Raw genomic sequence first — 14,733 nt, 5'->3', positions numbered from 1 at the left:
TCTCACCTCAGTGTGAATGGAGGGAGACTTTGCCTGGCCAAATGGGGCCCAGCCCAGCACCCCCACCTCCTGGGGGCCTCATCACTGGTGTAAGTCACACCAGTTTGTTCTCAGGATCAGAGTATTTTTTGTTAATAAAACTCCAAAGACTCAGAAACTAATGGTGTTGGCCCTGGGGGAGCCTGGGGGAGCCACAATTGTAAGGGGAGACCCAAGCAGTTTCCAGATGCTTGCCCTTGTGGATGTGAAGTAGCCTGCTCAGGAAGATGGGTAACTTCCCTCACAATGGCTGTTTAAGAATTAAGGCTGTCCTGGAACCTGGCCTTCACCCAGAACCTGGGAAAGATCACCAGATGGAGCCTAAAGGCTCTGTGCCAGGGGACAAACAGGACAGGTTTCCATGTCCACCTCGGTCAAACCTGACAGAAATCCCAGAACCCCAGTACTAGTTTTCTTGTTTTATTAGAATTTTTTTCTTTTTTTTTCTCAAAATGTTTTATCTAAAAACAAAACCAAAAAAGAAAAAAAGAAAAAAAAAAAAAAAAAAGGAAAAATGACTGGAAAACTTCACGGACAAAGTGGGAGAAGGAGAGAAGCCCGGAGCAGAAGCCCCAACCTCTCCAGAGCAGTCCGCACCCTGGGGCCAGCCAAGCCAGGCAGCCCCTCCACACCAGCCTCCGCCTGGGAAGAGGGCAGTCACAGTGGTCCAAGGGCCAGAGGGGCTGGGGCCAAGGAGTCACAGGAAATAGTCGGCCACCGGCTTCTTGGAGGGGATGCCACGTGTTTCTTGGGGTGCAGCCTCAAAGATGATGAAATCTTTCTGGAGATGCTCATCCAGTTCCAAGATGGCTGCCACATTCCCACAGCTGGATTTGGGAACAGCACCGTTAGCAACAGCGGCCTAGATGTCTACCCTCACCCTAGCTCCTGGTCCTGCCAGCTTACCGGTAGCAGTAATTAGGTGCTGACCACACAGTAAGCACGGTCTCATTGAAGTGCCACTTGTAACCTTCCATCACCAATTGGTGGGCACGGCAGATCATGTCAATGTCATTGGCTGCATTGAACTGGGCCACCACATCACTGCCAAACAGGTAGCCTGCCCCACGGGGGCTCACTCCCCAGCCTGTGGTGTCTGAGACAAGACAAGGACAACATGTGGGCTTCTCTGGCTAACTACTATACCAGAGTTAAAAGCCTGTGCCTCTTCCTTCCCTCATCAACCTTGCCTTCTTCTAGAAAATCCTGGAGACAGGATAGCTCTGAGGAGAAAGACTGCCTCATGGCTGGCCTCCTCATCAGCGGCCATAAAGTGGACTGTCCAAGCAGCACTTAGTGATAGGAGGCGCTCACAGCCAGAGCACCAACCATCAACAAGGACTCCTGGCAGTAAGGTCACTTTAGCCCCATGGGGCAGACTGCAGTAGCAATGATGGGACTGGAGGGTATGCTTAGGATTGGTATGCAGAAAGCCAAGCTTTAAATTTCAGTTCTGCCTCAAACAAAATAAGGAACCCTCAGAGGTCACTGTTCTAGGGAAACTAGTTTCCCCTCCAGAGAAGCTACTGTTAAGGTCTAAGGCCTCTTTCCACCCTGTGAGCCATGAAACCCAAGGCCACCACTAGAGGCCTCAGTACACCACCACTCATGCTGTCTGCTCTTATGGAGGGTCCAGTCAGGCAGTGGAAGGCAGAAACCAGTGTGGACCAAACTTGCCCTTCTCTTCCCTGCCCCGACTCTCCTCTCTTGTCATACACTTGCTTTATCCAGTCTCCACAGCTAACGGGACAGCCAGTGCAGGTACCGCCCTCACCTTCAGGGTCAGACCACAAGAGGTCACACATGGGTCCATCATGGGGCACCTCTTGCTTCCGGTCAATCGTCCGGATCTGGTCCAGGGTCTGGATGGAAGGGGAGAGGCCCCCATGCACACAGAAGATCTAGAAGGGAGTGTAATACCACAGAGAATGGAGGTGGAAGCCCAGAGTCCCACCACTGCCCCGCCCCCAAGGAGATCCGGCCAACCTACCTTGCCATCGATGATGGCAGACAGGCTGAGGTAGTCAAAGATCTCAGTGCAGTAGCGCCAGACAGTCACTGAGCCATATTTGCGCAAGCACTCATCATAGAAGCCATAGACCTGGGTGATCTGGCGGCTCTCGTGATTGCCCCGGATCAAAGTGATGCGGTCAGGATATCGAACCTAGAGGCAGCACAAAGCCAGGACTGGTTATAGTCTCCATCCCCCACTTGGCCCCTCCCAAGTCTCCAAGATGTATCCACCAGCCTCACTCAGTCTTCACCATGATCTGCCTAACCTAGACTCCTGTTATCTCTTACATAATCATGGTGTCCCTGCCTCACAGGCTCCTAGGGGCGTTTTCCAGAGAACTACAAGACCAATGATTCCTCTCACCTGCCAGACTCAGGCTCCAGTCCTCAGTGCCCCGCCCCACCCCGCCCCGCCCCACCGTGGCCGCTCACCAATGAACTCTCCCAGTTCACTCAACTCCTGCTGCTCCCCGAACACACGGCCTCTGCCTGCTTCCCAGAACTCACATCACCAGCCTCTTCCTCAAGGCTCAGGAGACGGCCCCACTCATGGCCGCAGTCATGACCAGCCCCGCTAAGCACACAGTCCACAGCCACAGCAAAGCTCCAAGGTAGGTGACAGGGAGGGTGATGAGGGCAGCAAGTAGTGGCCAAGGCTCATGTTCCAGGGGTCAAGTGTCCTCACCTTAAGAGCCAGCAGGAGGAGGAAGGTTTCAACACTGTAGAAACCACGGTCCACAAAGTCTCCCATGAAGAGGTAGTTGGTCTCAGGGACATCGCCACCTACCTGGGAGGAGGGATATGGCTCTGCTTGGCCCCAAACTATCCTCTCTGGTTGCAGTGGCCAGAGTCTAGCTGAGCCCCTTGTCTCACCCAGAGACCATGCAGCCTAAGGCCTCTCAGAGATCATGTCCTCCAGTCCCCCCTAGTTCACAGCCCCAGTGTCCCCCCACTCACTCTGAAAAGCTCCTTGAGGTCATAGAATTGTCCATGGATGTCACCACATACCTGGGAAAGAAGAATAGGTAGACAGAGTGGACAAAGGCACAGTCTTTTTGTTCCCAGGGATCATCTTTCAAAACATCTGTTACACTCCAGGCCAGCCAGGGCTCTATCACTCCATCTTAGGACCCAAATTCCACCTCTAGTCCCAAGTGAGCCTGTTCTGGTATCATCTATTGCCCCTCAGTGAAAGCCAAACGCCCTGGTGCAGGAGATGAGTTTTTCCAGGTAGACCTGCAGCAGCGTCAAGAAGACTGGCTTCATCTGTCTGCCCCTGTATCCAGCACAGTTACTAACACAGGACTACTGTTTCACAAACTTCTGCCTTGGCTATGAATGAGCACCCCACAACAAATTGCAATTCCCGCAGCACCTTTTATGTTCTTGTGCTGCGCAAGCTAGAACTCAGGGCCTCATGCATACTGGGAAAACACCCCATCACTAAGCTGCAAACTTGCCCACCATCTAATCTTATATCAGGGCTCACCTGAAAGTCGAGAAGCAAGAGGCTAGGGATGTTCTAGCCTCTCATAAATTTAGAGGTGGGGGCTGTTATCAAACCACTTAGGATGTTCATGTCCTCAAAATACCAAGTCAGGCTCCAAGAGACAGAGTACTCACTGTGACTGGCGAGTCCACCCTCTGCACGTTGCTCTCTTCTACCAAGATCTCTCTGGAGACATGAGAAGACCAGGGTCACCAGTCAGGCCAGCCCAGCCCAATTCCTGACCTTTTTTGGAGGGAGGGAGGACATGAGGTAGTCCTTGAACCTCCATGGGGCAGAAGGAAATCCCCATGACTTGGTCAGAAAGCACTGACCATGGCCTTCCACCACTCAATACCTGCAGCCAAATGGACCAAGTCCAAGTTCTCACCCCGCCCCCAACCGCCATTCAAGTCCTTCCAAACAGGCCGGGACATTTCCAGCCTTGATTCTCCCAGTGGTTTCCTCTCAAGAGGAGAGCTCACACCCCTGGGAGGGAGGTCCCTTTTCCTTAGAGCAATGACTCTCCCTAGGTTGAGCTGACCTCACTCCCTACCAATCAGAGCCCTCCTCTCAGGCTATCCAAAGTAAGGGTAAGGCCCAGGGCAGGGTGCCCCAGATGCACCTTTTCAAAGGGTTGTGTTGCTCCTTCACTGTTGGCAATTAAAAGGGGGAAAAACAAAAAACAAAAAAAAAAAACCACTCATTTTGTATCCCTGGCTAGCCTGGAACTTGATGTGTAGACCAAGATCGTCTCAAGGACAAGAGATCTACCTGTCTCTGCCTCCTGTGTGCTAGGATTGAAGGACTGCACTACCGTAGCATGAATTTACAGCATATGGAATTGGCTCTAGTTCTTTTTTTTTTAAAGATTTATTTATTATGTATATAACATTCTGCCTCGATGTATACCCACATGCTAGAGGAGGGTGCCAGATCTCAGTACAGATGGTTATGAGTCACCATGTAGTTGCTGGGAATTGAACTCAGGACCTCTGGAAGAGCAGCCAGTGCTCTTAACCTCTGAGCCATCTCTCCAGCCTCCTGGCTCTAGTTCTTGTAGTGTGAACTACTTCTCAAAATCCCTTCGGCAGTTCCTGCAGTCCACTCTCAGCAGCCCTCCCATCTCCAAACCTGAGCTTAAGCACAGCACTAAGCTCACACGCAGGTCAAGACAGTATAGACAACTGTGTTAGGGTCAGTGTCATGGGATGGCCAACACTGGGCAGATCCCAGGATTCCCAGCACAGAGATGCTGAGCTCAAGACCAGCCTTGTTCAAGGCCAGCTAGAGCTAGTGGGAGGAAACACCGCAGACACAGTCTCTATCTCCACCCCCCACTCCCTGCCACACAGGATTGGAGGGCAAGGGTGAGGACCAAGCTACTGTTCCATTAAACAGGGTAGAAGCCACACTGAAGCAGTTCCCAGAAGAGGCAGGTAACTAGCCTCAACTGTCGCCTGTGTCTTTCCCTTTCACCCCTACCCTGCTTGAAGGTTCCTTCTCACTGTGCTCTGACAGCTGGTGTCTTTCAAGGACTGGCATCTCTTAGAAACCCCTGATAGCTTCAATCCACAAATACGCCATTAGTTCCCTTCCCACCACGAGTATCACCACCTCCTGACTTACACTACCCAAAGAGCACGCCAAGTTTACTTCGAGCCCAGATCCACTGGAAGAATATTCACAACCATTTTACTGAACACAATCTGTTCCACTTTACTGACTTCAAAATCATCACCGCATAAAGTGGCAGAGCAGACTCAAGTCCACTGTCACCGCATCCAAAACTTCCTAGAAAATGCTGCCTCTCTCCATATGTATAGCGCTTAACTCTTTTAAGGTTTTTTTTTTTCTTTATTTTATGAGCCACAGTCTCACGTGGTGGCCTTGACCTAGCTGAAGATGACCCTAAACTCCTTAGCCCCCCCCCCCACCTCCCAAGTGCTTGGGAGTAGAGGTGTGCAGAGACTGTGACTTTTTATTTCTTTATTTTTAACAGGGCCCCACGCAGTAAACTAAACTGGTCTGAAATTCATTATGCCCTATTCTAGTTTATCTACTATGTTTCTCTTAGGGTACTAGCCGAACACGAGACTGACCCAACTCCATCTTCTTGAATCACAACTAAAAGGACCAGTATTCGGAGAGGCAGTTCCATTCCTTCCTTGCTGGTAAGTGGAACAATCATAGTCCGTGTTTGGTAAAGTGAGCACAAAACCACTTTCTCTTTAAGATGGGACTGAGAGACTTTTTACAAACCACAAGTTTTTTTTGTTGCCTTGAACCAGCTCTTTATTCAAGGCCTGTCCCAGAACTCAGTTCTCTCCAAGAAACTTTCTCTTTCGCCCCAACAGGGCAGGCCGGTTTCCCTGAGTTTCCTAAAAACTTTCTGTCACTCGCTCTTACTCCATTAGAAACGCATCTACATCCGATCCGTGGTTCCTGGGGTGAAGTGGCCCTCCGGACCGCTCCTCTCCGGGAATGCTTCCGGGATGGGACAAACCCTAAAGTTCTCAGCTTAGTCCGCCCAGCCGGAACCCCTGGGCGACCGGCTGGCCTCTCTCCTGCGGGCCCGCGGGCTCACCTGGCCTTAGCGCAAAGGGCCTTGACTTCGCTCTCTTTGATGAGCTCGCAGCGCCGCAGTTGCTCGATCTGCCGATCCAGGTCGCTGATTTCCGCCATGGCCCACCCCCCCGCGCGGGTCAGAGTCGGGGCCGCCGCCCCCTCCGGACCGCACAGGGGTCTCCTGGGAAAAGCGAAGGCGAGCCCGCCAATCAGAGGGCCCGTGCGGGAGGGGGGACTCGATTCTGGGACCGCCCCCCCTCCCCTCACGGCGGCCCAGGACCCTCGGTGTCTCGCTGCCCTGGCCGTACCCCGCCAACTCCCGTCGAACCCCGCGGGCCCGCGCTAAGGACGGTGGCCTAGAGGGGCCTCGGACAATTACCGCCGCTAGGACTCCGGCTGGGTCTCTCCGACTCCCCACTTTCCTTCGCTTTGGGCCTCCGCCACCGTCGCCTCTACTTCCGGCCCCGCCGCGGAAGCAAAGGGAGGCCAGGTCTGTCGCGCGCCGGAAGTGACATTTCCAATCACGCCCCTCTCGCGGCATGCGGAAGGAGGAACTAAGGAATCGGAAGTGGGCGGGCGATGGAGTCTGGGAGGCAAGCATTAGCGTGTTTCAATTATGTATGCCAAATGACGTGACCTCTGATAGACTTGTCATCTCACGTTACACTTTTCTCTTGCCTGCTTTCTGCCCTTCTTCTACGACAGGTCCGAGGGTGAAGCTGCCATGTTCATCATTGCTTTTCCACCGTTTAGAATAAAGCCAAGTATTGCAGACATGTATAATTGTTCAATGAATGGGCCAACCCTAGCCATGGTTCTTGCATGGCGCGGCCCTAAACGTTTGCCACGGGATTTCGGAACCTGAGCCACGTATGTGGCACACCTATTTGTAATTCCAGAATACAGGAGGTTGAGGATGGATCGTGGATTTGAGGCTGTCACAGCTACATAGTAAATACTCAAAAACAAAACCAAACAAAACCCACCAAGAAGACATATTTGATAAATACGACTTGTCACCAAGCCTAACTGATCTGAACTGGACCCTCAGGACACGCAGGGTGATCAGAGAGAGAAAACACACACAAGCTTAAGTCTAATTGAAAAAAATAAAGTGCCTACTCCACTCACACCGAGCTTCTTTTTAAGATTCCCTGCAACCCAAAATAGTCTAACATGTTTCTTCTTGTCTCACTGTGCCTCAGAATGGCCCAAAATATACAAAATATCCATCTGTGCTGACCCTAACTCACAGCAAATCTTGTCTCGGCCTCCCAAGTACTAATTACAGGTGTTATGCAACCCACACCCAACGTAACTTCCTATTGCCTGGACATATTTCCTTCAACGTGGCGATGGCTCAAGTTAACATGCTCAGTTGCAAAACTAAAAATTTAGTGTTTGAACCAAAGTTCAAATGTGAACCCAGAAAAAGCGGTTTTCAAGTCTGATTCCCATCCCCCGTTTACTTTCTGAAACTCAAAGCAACACAAAAGCTAAGACCCAGCCCTCTCTGAATTCACACTGAAGTCCTCTGCTTCCTTAGTCTTCTGACAGGTTATTGATTTTAATCTCCCAAGTCTCCACTTTGGCACGTCACCTTTGGAATTTTCGGTCTTTGTTTTTCAAGGCAGGGTTTCTCTGTGTTCCAGAACTTGCTTTGTAGACCAGGCTGGCCTTGAACTCACTTCTTGTCTCTGCCTCCTGAGTGCTCAGTTGAAATCTTTTTCAGTTTTTTACTGGCCCTCAATTATGTGGCGTAAGATTTGCTTCCCAAAAGCCAGGAGATGGTGGTGCACACCTTTGATCCCCGCAGAGGCAGGTGTTCTGGCTACAGAGTTCCAGCATACCCAGAACTACACAGAGAAACCTTGTCTCAAGAAAACAACAACAAAACACACACACACGTACAAAAAAACACAATCAGAGCTGGGCGGTGTTGGCACAGGCCTTTAGTCCCAGCACTTGGAAGGCAGAGGCAGGCGGATCAAGGTCTACAAGAGGTAGAACAGGCTCCAAAGCGACGAAGAAACCATCTTGGAAGACAAAAGACTGTCCTAGAGTTACATGTGGTGTGCAAAGAAGTGAAACAAAATTTCGGAACACTAAAGACTTTTCCTTTGAAGTGCTGGTGATGGAACCAGGGCTTATGAATGCCAGACAAGTGCTCACCCACTGAGCTGTATCTCCAGCCTGGGTTTGGTTTTGGCTATAGAAAATACATAGAAAGATGAGGACAGCAGACTGTTTTGATACCCGTACTAAACTATCCTACGCAGATCATAACAGAAAAAGTGCAAAAAACTTTCTTGAAGGGAAATCAGCACAGAAAGGATCCAGAGCAGGAAGGCTGGAGACTACAGGACACAAAATGGTTCAGATTAAACAAGTACCTATTAATACCTAGAATCATCAGCCACATCACATTATTAGAGATATGATGGGGCTGCACTTCAGAATACTTATTGCTCTTGCAAGACCCAGATTCAATTCCCAGCACCAACACACTGGCTCACTACCATGAATAACTCCAGGTTCAATGGATCTGAAACCCTCTTCTGGCCAAGGCCATCAGGCACTAATTGTACACACACACACATTCAGACAGACACTTTAAAAAAAAAAAAAATCCTATACCCAACATTGGATGGCAAGGATCCAAAGACTGGCCCGTGGTTTGGTGTGGGACTCTTGTTCTAGCCATCAAGGAACACCAGCAGCTCAAGAAGCTCCATTCTCAACCCGGAACCTGAGTTCTGCAGGTGCAGACCTATGAATTGTGTATCCATGTCTGTCTGTGTGGGAGAAGATTCGATTCTTCAAAAAGGTCCATGTTAGCCGGGCGATGGTGGCGCACGCCTTTAATCCCAGCACTCGGGAGGCAGAGGCAGGCGGATCTCTGTGAGTTCGAGACCAGCCTGGTCTACAAAGCTAGTTCCAGGACAGGCTCCAAAGCCACAGAGAAACCCTGTCTCGAAAAACCAAAAAAAAAAAAAAAAAAAACCAACAACAAAAAAACAAACCAAAAACCAAAAAGGTCCATGTTCTCAAAAACCTAAAAAGCTGTTGGTAATTCCATTTCATGTTGTATGCAATTGGGAAACAGCTGCTTTATCCCACCAATAAACTTTTATCTTGTTTTATCTTGGGCAAGATAACAAAGCCTAATTTAGGAATGAGAGGGCTGGGGATACAGCGCAGTGGCCAAGTCCTTGCCTAGTATCGATGAAGCCCTGGATTGGGTCCCAGTATGGCTTAAACTGGGCACTGTGCCCTATGCTTATAAACCCAGCACTTGGAAGGTGAGCAAATCAGTTACCTTCAATTAGAAGGGGTTACCACACTTCACAGTAGTCTTTCTCAAAACCCTCACCCAAACATACACAGACCAACAAAGCCCTACTCCATCCTTTTAACGGCACAGGAAGAATCCAAAATAAGGTTCTTTCCTAAACTTCGCTACCTCCCTAGTTCCCCTATACCCTACAAGACATGGACAACAGACTCGCCCTTAAATAGTTGTTTATTGGCAGTGGGCTGGAAGGGATGGCAGAATTAGCATTCGCAGACAACACCACACCAGTCACAAGGGCAGCAAGAGTGATGGATGGGAAAGCCTGAAGGCCCCCTCTTCAAAAGCAAGTGGGTAGGCGGGGGCCTGGAGTGTTGATGGGGCAGCCTTGGATCACCTCTGCTTAGTAGGCATGGTTAGAGATGAATAGAGATTCGCTGGCTGCGGCTCCAGACTGACCACTTGGGGTGTACTTTCCTTGACAAGCAAGGCTGTTGGCCTAAAAGGGAAGAGAAACCAGGTGAGAGTTCTTCTGGGTGCCCCCGTCCCCCTGAACGCCCAGGCACGCGCTCCCACCTTCACGCTGCCTTACCAGGGCTCGCTTGATGTATTCCTCCTGGGCAGCCTTCAGGTTCTCCTTCTTCCCGCCCCAGGCCTTCAGAGCAGAGGCCTGCAGGGCCCTGCCGTAAGAGAAAGTCAAGGCCCATGGCTTCAGCAGTGGGCACTTGTTGATGGCATTGAGGTTGATGGACGCCTCTTCCTCGCTCTGCCCTCCAGACAGGAAAGTGACTCCTGGAGATCAAAGGCAGAAGGACATGGGGGGCCTTCACTAGAGGTGCAGGGCAGGGAGGAGCTGCCAGAAGCTACCCTGCAAAGGGGTCAAATGTGATGGCGTAGCTATCCACTTTACCAACCAAGATGAGGGAGTGGGCCTCACCAGTGACAGCAGGGGGCACTGTGCGACGCAGGGCTGTGACAGTTGCCATGGCAATCTCCTCATTGGAATACTTCTGGGTACACGCATGGCCTGGGGTGACCATGTTGGGCTTCAGCAGTGTGCCTTCCAGATAGACATGGTGGTCACTCAGAGCCTTGTACACAGCAGCCAGTACCTGGAACCGGGCAGGGTGTGAAGTGAAAGGACAAGGATCACCTGTGAGTGGACCCAGCCCACATTACCCTGGCCAGACAGGCAACCTAACCTACCTTCTCGGTTACATACTGGCAGCGCTTTAGGTCATGGTCTCCATCAGGAAGGATTTCAGGCTCCACAATGGGTACAATGCCATTCTGTGGGGAGGGACAGGGTAGTGAGGTCTCTTGACTGGGAACCCCACCTACTAATCTCCACCTTAGCCAAGATGTTATCTTGATGATGATAGTGAATCAAGGCTTCAAAGGCCTCAGCCTCAGATTTTCCCACAATCCCCCCGCCCCGTTCCCTCCCACCACTGCTTTGTAGAGTGGCCTCCACTTGTTTGGCATTGAGAACAGTTGCTCTGGGGGAGGGAGATGTCCTGGCAGATGGACAGAAAGCTAGCCCACACTGGAACCGAATGGCGTAGGAAGTGGTCTACTGTGGCCCAGTCCTTCAGTCCCACCTGCTGGCAGATGCTGGCATAACGGGCCAGAACATTGGCATTTTCCATGATGGCAAGGGCTGAAGGAGTATGCTCCCCAATCTTGAGCACACAGCGCCATTTGGCAAAGTCAGCTCCATCCTTCTTATACTGGGCACAGCGTTCTGACAGCCCATCCAGCCCTGAAGAGGAGGAACAAAATGAAGAGAGGCAGAGTCATGATTCCACTCCAGGCCCCTGGTGAGCTGGTGAGGAAGGGAAGGAGGCAGATCACACTCACCTTGGGTGGTGGTCTCACCATTGGTTCCTGCCAGGGGTACCACGCCTTTATCTACCTGCCAGGATACAGGGCAGCAATTCAGCTCTACCATCCTTCCCTCTACCCAACCAGCTCCATCCCTCACTGCAGCCTCTCAGGGCCTACAAATATTTTTTATGAGTCCCTCGAGGAAAGATACACGTATTATCTGAGAGAACATTAATTGGAGGAGCCTCTCACTAAGCAAACCGCTTCACTGCTTTACACTTTGACTTTTTCAGCTGTAAATAAGGAAAATCTTATTTAAACAAGCTGTAAAATAAGGAAACACCTTAGAACCATAGGGGGCTGTAGAGTTCAGAGATAGAGCACTTGCCTAGTATGCAAAAGGAGCTGGGTTCCACCCTAAGTCTGGAGCAGATCATACCTAAATCCCTAGGCCCTGCTAACTCAGCACCCAGTCCCTGTCCTATTAATCCGCTTCCCCAGATCCATCTCTAATCTTACACCTCCAGGGCCCTTACCTTAATGCCCACAACACCGCCCTTGGACTTGATAACTTGGGGGAAGGGACGTCCATCATCCGCCTTCTGGTAGAGTGTTTCGTGGAAGAGGATCACCCCCCCAATGCAGGGATTCACACGGTCATCAGCAGTTAGCAGCAGCTGGCGGTAGAAGCGCCTGTTCTCTTCAGTGTTCTCAGTGCCAATGGACTGCAGCCGCTTAGCAATGCTTCCTGGAGGGAGGATAGTGCGGAAGAACAAGAGGATCAGCCTGCCACCTCCAACCCCAGGTTCCCCGCCCCTTCCCCGTTTCTCCTGCCTCTACCGCACCAGTGGACTCATCTGCAGCCAGGATGCCCTTGCCCGGAGCCACAATTCGGTGAGCGATGTCAGACAGCTCCTTCTTCTGCTCCGGGGTTAGTGCTGGGTATGGGTAAGGCATGGTGCCAGTGACAGCACGTTCCTGAGGGAAGGAGACAGATAGGGACAAGTGGTTAGTTGGGCCATCCTATAGTCTCCCCTGGTAAATGAGGACTCCTTCCCTGGAGGGCAGGGAAGCAGCCCCACCTCCCCTGCCCCACTCCCTGAGGGTCCTGGGCTACTTCCTGTCCCAGAGCTCTCCCGTACACCCAACTTCCCTATACTAGACCTGCCTCTTCCTGTACCTTTCCTAACTCTGTCTGTTGCTGGGTGTTGCCCAGCTCAGAGTGGGGTTGCTCACTGGCAACTGGGGGAAAGGAAAAAGCCAGAGCCAGGGACAGGCGGGTCATGTTGAAGCTGGACCCATCTGGCTTGCGCGTTGCCATGGGTCACCTTGCCTAGAAACAAAATTGAACCGGGAGTATTTTAGAATATAAGGATCATATAGGGCAGAGAGCCCAATACCATCATCTGAAAGAGCCCAAGAAAGAAATCATCTGTGTTTGAAGTCACACAGCAAAGAGAGGAGATAGAACCCAGATTTTCTGACTGAGGTGGGGCGTCCCTTGCAATCTACCCAGGTCTGGCCCTGGCTTCAAGGACAAGAACCCAGATTTTCTGACTGAGGTGGGGCGTCCCTTGCAATCTACCCAGGTCTGGCCCTGGCTTCAAGGACACCCCAAGGTCAGGCCTCTCCCTCCTGGTGTGTGTGTGTGGGGGGGATGTTAGGAAAAGGATATTAGGAAAAATACATGGTAATCAAAAACAGAGAAAGGGCTATGGAGCTCAGGTGGAAAGGAAGCTTTGCCTCCACACTGCCCAAGGGGAAAGGGTAGAAGTGAGACACGTGCCCCACCCCTTCCCTGAAAAGTGCTCCCGAGTGTGCGGCTGTAGCAGTTCCAGGCTCAGAATCAAGGTCACAAGATAAGAAAAGATATCGAGGTGTTAATAGGCCACGGAGCAAGGCAGAGAGGAGTTTCCCCTCCTCCACAGGGGCTCCCCCAAAACGAAGCAAACTCCCCCACCCCATCGAGGAACCCTGACGCAGTATACGAGCTGACCTTCCCACACCCATCCTTTTTGGGATCCTCGAACTGGCAATGAGACCCTAATGCTTGCATAGGTGGGGGGAGTCCTTGCAAAAATAAAAAAGGGGGGTCTAATTTTCCATATCATCTTGCTTCCTCCCCCGCCATGACTCAGCGCACGGAGCTGCTCGTGGCGCAGCGCGCTCCCAGGGCGCAGGCTGGAGGGCAGAAGCTGGGCTGGGGGCGAGCGTGGGGGTAGAGAAGGGAGAAGCGAGGGGCCGTGGGGATGGAGGCTCCGCGCTGCTGCTTTGCCCCCGCCACCGGCCCGGGATCCTACCCCAAGGTCCCTTCCCCGCGCACGTGTCAAATGGCGCTCACCTGGCACAGGAGGGGGTGGGCTGCCGGCTACGGCGGTGGGTGAGCGAAAGGACGGAGGAGCGAACGCGGAGTCACCAGAACCCCGATCTGCGTGCGTTCCAAAAGAACGCAGCCTATTGAGCTGAGGGGGGTGAGGGGGTGACGACGGGAGGCGGGGCCTCGGACATTTAAAGGCGCCGCTCCGCCCTCTGCGGGTATTTTTCCTTGCTGGGACATTAAGTGTCCAATTGCAGGCAGGCACTGTGCACGGCACCGCCTCAAGATGCAACGATAGGAGGCGGCGCTGGGGAGGAGACGAGCGGTCAGAACCCGATCCCTCCTCCGCTCCGCTAGGACGTGACTCGAGCCACATCCCTCGGGTCACCAGGGCCCTCCCTCCCCCAGTTCCTGCTCGGCGCGCGCGCGAGCGTCGTGACTCAGCCGGAATGTGGGCTGGCGAGGGGGTGGGAGTGTCAGAGGGAGATGGTGGCTGGCCTCCCTTCTAGACCCCTGGCTTCCGGCCTGCACAGTGGCAGCCTGACGTCACTGCAAAGAACCCAGAGGTTCCGCGCCTGCCCGCCTCGTACGGCTACGGGGCGCAACCAGCCCCTCCCCTGCCCTAGCACCCACAAGGAGTGGGAGAGGGCGACTTAGCTAGCGGGGTACGCAGGCAAAGCCTCCTCGGACCGGCGCGCCAGCCTCATCGCGAAAGAGTGGCCTAGCCTGGTCCGGACTAAGCTTGCAGATTGGCGGGAGTCACCTCCCGCTACAGCTAAACACCATCTTTGAGGAAATGATCGACAAGGGCTGGCTCAAGCCAGACTCGTCTTCCCCGTACCTGATTTTCTTCTCCAAAATAAAAATCCGTCTCCGAGCTCTCTGCCACCCACTTACTCTCAGAGCATCCAGTTCCCTCAGACCCCAATCTGCAGCCCCATCCCTACCCTGGGATCTGGCGAGCGGCCCACCTGTGGCGCTGTGAAAGAAGCCGGCAGAGCCTGGTCAGCAGCGAGTGAGCCCGGAGGCCCTGGGCTGGGTTATAAGGCAGCGCCTCTCCTCCACCCCTCCCCTGCAGACACCCGCACCAGTGTCCCTGCCCGGTAACCCCTGCCCTTTCCCCACCACGAATCCCGCGGCAGGGACCTATATTTAGGGAAACCTGAGGCTCCTGACATTCATGCCAGCGTG

At 52.6% G+C, this 14,733-nt stretch overlaps 2 protein-coding genes across 3 annotated transcripts; both read right to left on the bottom strand.

Moving 5' to 3' along the window:
- Window positions 1–446: 446 nt before the first annotated feature.
- Ppp4c (protein phosphatase 4 catalytic subunit) lies at window positions 447–6,607 on the bottom strand. Its single transcript, XM_041666497.1, has 9 exons — window positions 6,486–6,607; window positions 6,126–6,287; window positions 3,676–3,727; window positions 3,010–3,060; window positions 2,738–2,839; window positions 2,030–2,203; window positions 1,814–1,940; window positions 946–1,135; window positions 447–866 (listed from the first exon to the last, which is right to left on the bottom strand). The coding sequence occupies exons 2-9, from the start codon at window positions 6,221–6,223 to the stop codon at window positions 737–739; spliced, it is 924 nt and encodes a 307-aa protein (XP_041522431.1). The 5' UTR covers window positions 6,224–6,287; window positions 6,486–6,607; the 3' UTR covers window positions 447–736.
- Window positions 6,608–9,611: 3,004 nt separating this feature from the next.
- On the bottom strand, window positions 9,612–14,638 carry Aldoa (aldolase, fructose-bisphosphate A). Of its 2 annotated transcripts, none has more exons than XM_041667057.1 (9): window positions 14,514–14,638; window positions 12,071–12,203; window positions 11,762–11,973; window positions 11,259–11,313; window positions 11,000–11,160; window positions 10,605–10,688; window positions 10,336–10,510; window positions 9,991–10,190; window positions 9,612–9,897 (listed from the first exon to the last, which is right to left on the bottom strand). In XM_041667057.1, the coding sequence occupies exons 2-9, from the start codon at window positions 12,180–12,182 to the stop codon at window positions 9,802–9,804; spliced, it is 1,095 nt and encodes a 364-aa protein (XP_041522991.1). In that variant the 5' UTR covers window positions 12,183–12,203; window positions 14,514–14,638; the 3' UTR covers window positions 9,612–9,801. The 2 variants fall into 2 exon arrangements, with proteins under 2 accessions (XP_041522991.1, XP_041522990.1); XM_041667056.1 differs by lacking the exon at window positions 14,514–14,638 and adding an exon at window positions 13,567–13,721.
- Between the last annotated feature and the right edge of the window lie 95 nt (window positions 14,639–14,733).

The sequence above is a fragment of the Microtus oregoni genome, unplaced genomic scaffold (genome assembly GCF_018167655.1).
Source record: "Microtus oregoni isolate MIOR12 unplaced genomic scaffold, Mior012 000016F_ref0000370, whole genome shotgun sequence".
NCBI classification, from domain to species: domain Eukaryota; kingdom Metazoa; phylum Chordata; class Mammalia; order Rodentia; family Cricetidae; genus Microtus; species Microtus oregoni.
The sequence above is the reverse complement of the archived record's forward strand: the minus strand, read 5'-3'. Positions and strand labels throughout refer to the sequence as shown.

Bases quoted from the DNA above. Each gene is read 5' to 3' on its own strand.
- Aldoa (XM_041667057.1), bottom strand. From the start codon at position 12,182: ATGCCTTACCCATACCCAGCACTAACCCCGGAGCAGAAGAAGGAGCTG. The intron at 11,314-11,761 runs GTAAGGGCCCTG...GTATCCTGGCAG, and splicing joins GCGGTGTTGTGGGCATTAAG to GTAGATAAAGGCGTGGTACC. The intron at 9,898-9,990 runs GTAAGGCAGCGT...CTTCCCTTTTAG, and splicing joins AATACATCAAGCGAGCCCTG to GCCAACAGCCTTGCTTGTCA.
- Ppp4c (XM_041666497.1), bottom strand. From the start codon at position 6,223: ATGGCGGAAATCAGCGACCTGGATCGGCAGATCGAGCAACTGCGGCGC. The intron at 3,728-6,125 runs GTGAGCCCGCGG...TCATGTCTCCAG, and splicing joins GCCCTTTGCGCTAAGGCCAG to AGAGATCTTGGTAGAAGAGA. The intron at 2,840-3,009 runs GTGAGTGGGGGG...CCCTCCTCCCAG, and splicing joins ACCTCAAGGAGCTTTTCAGA to GTAGGTGGCGATGTCCCTGA.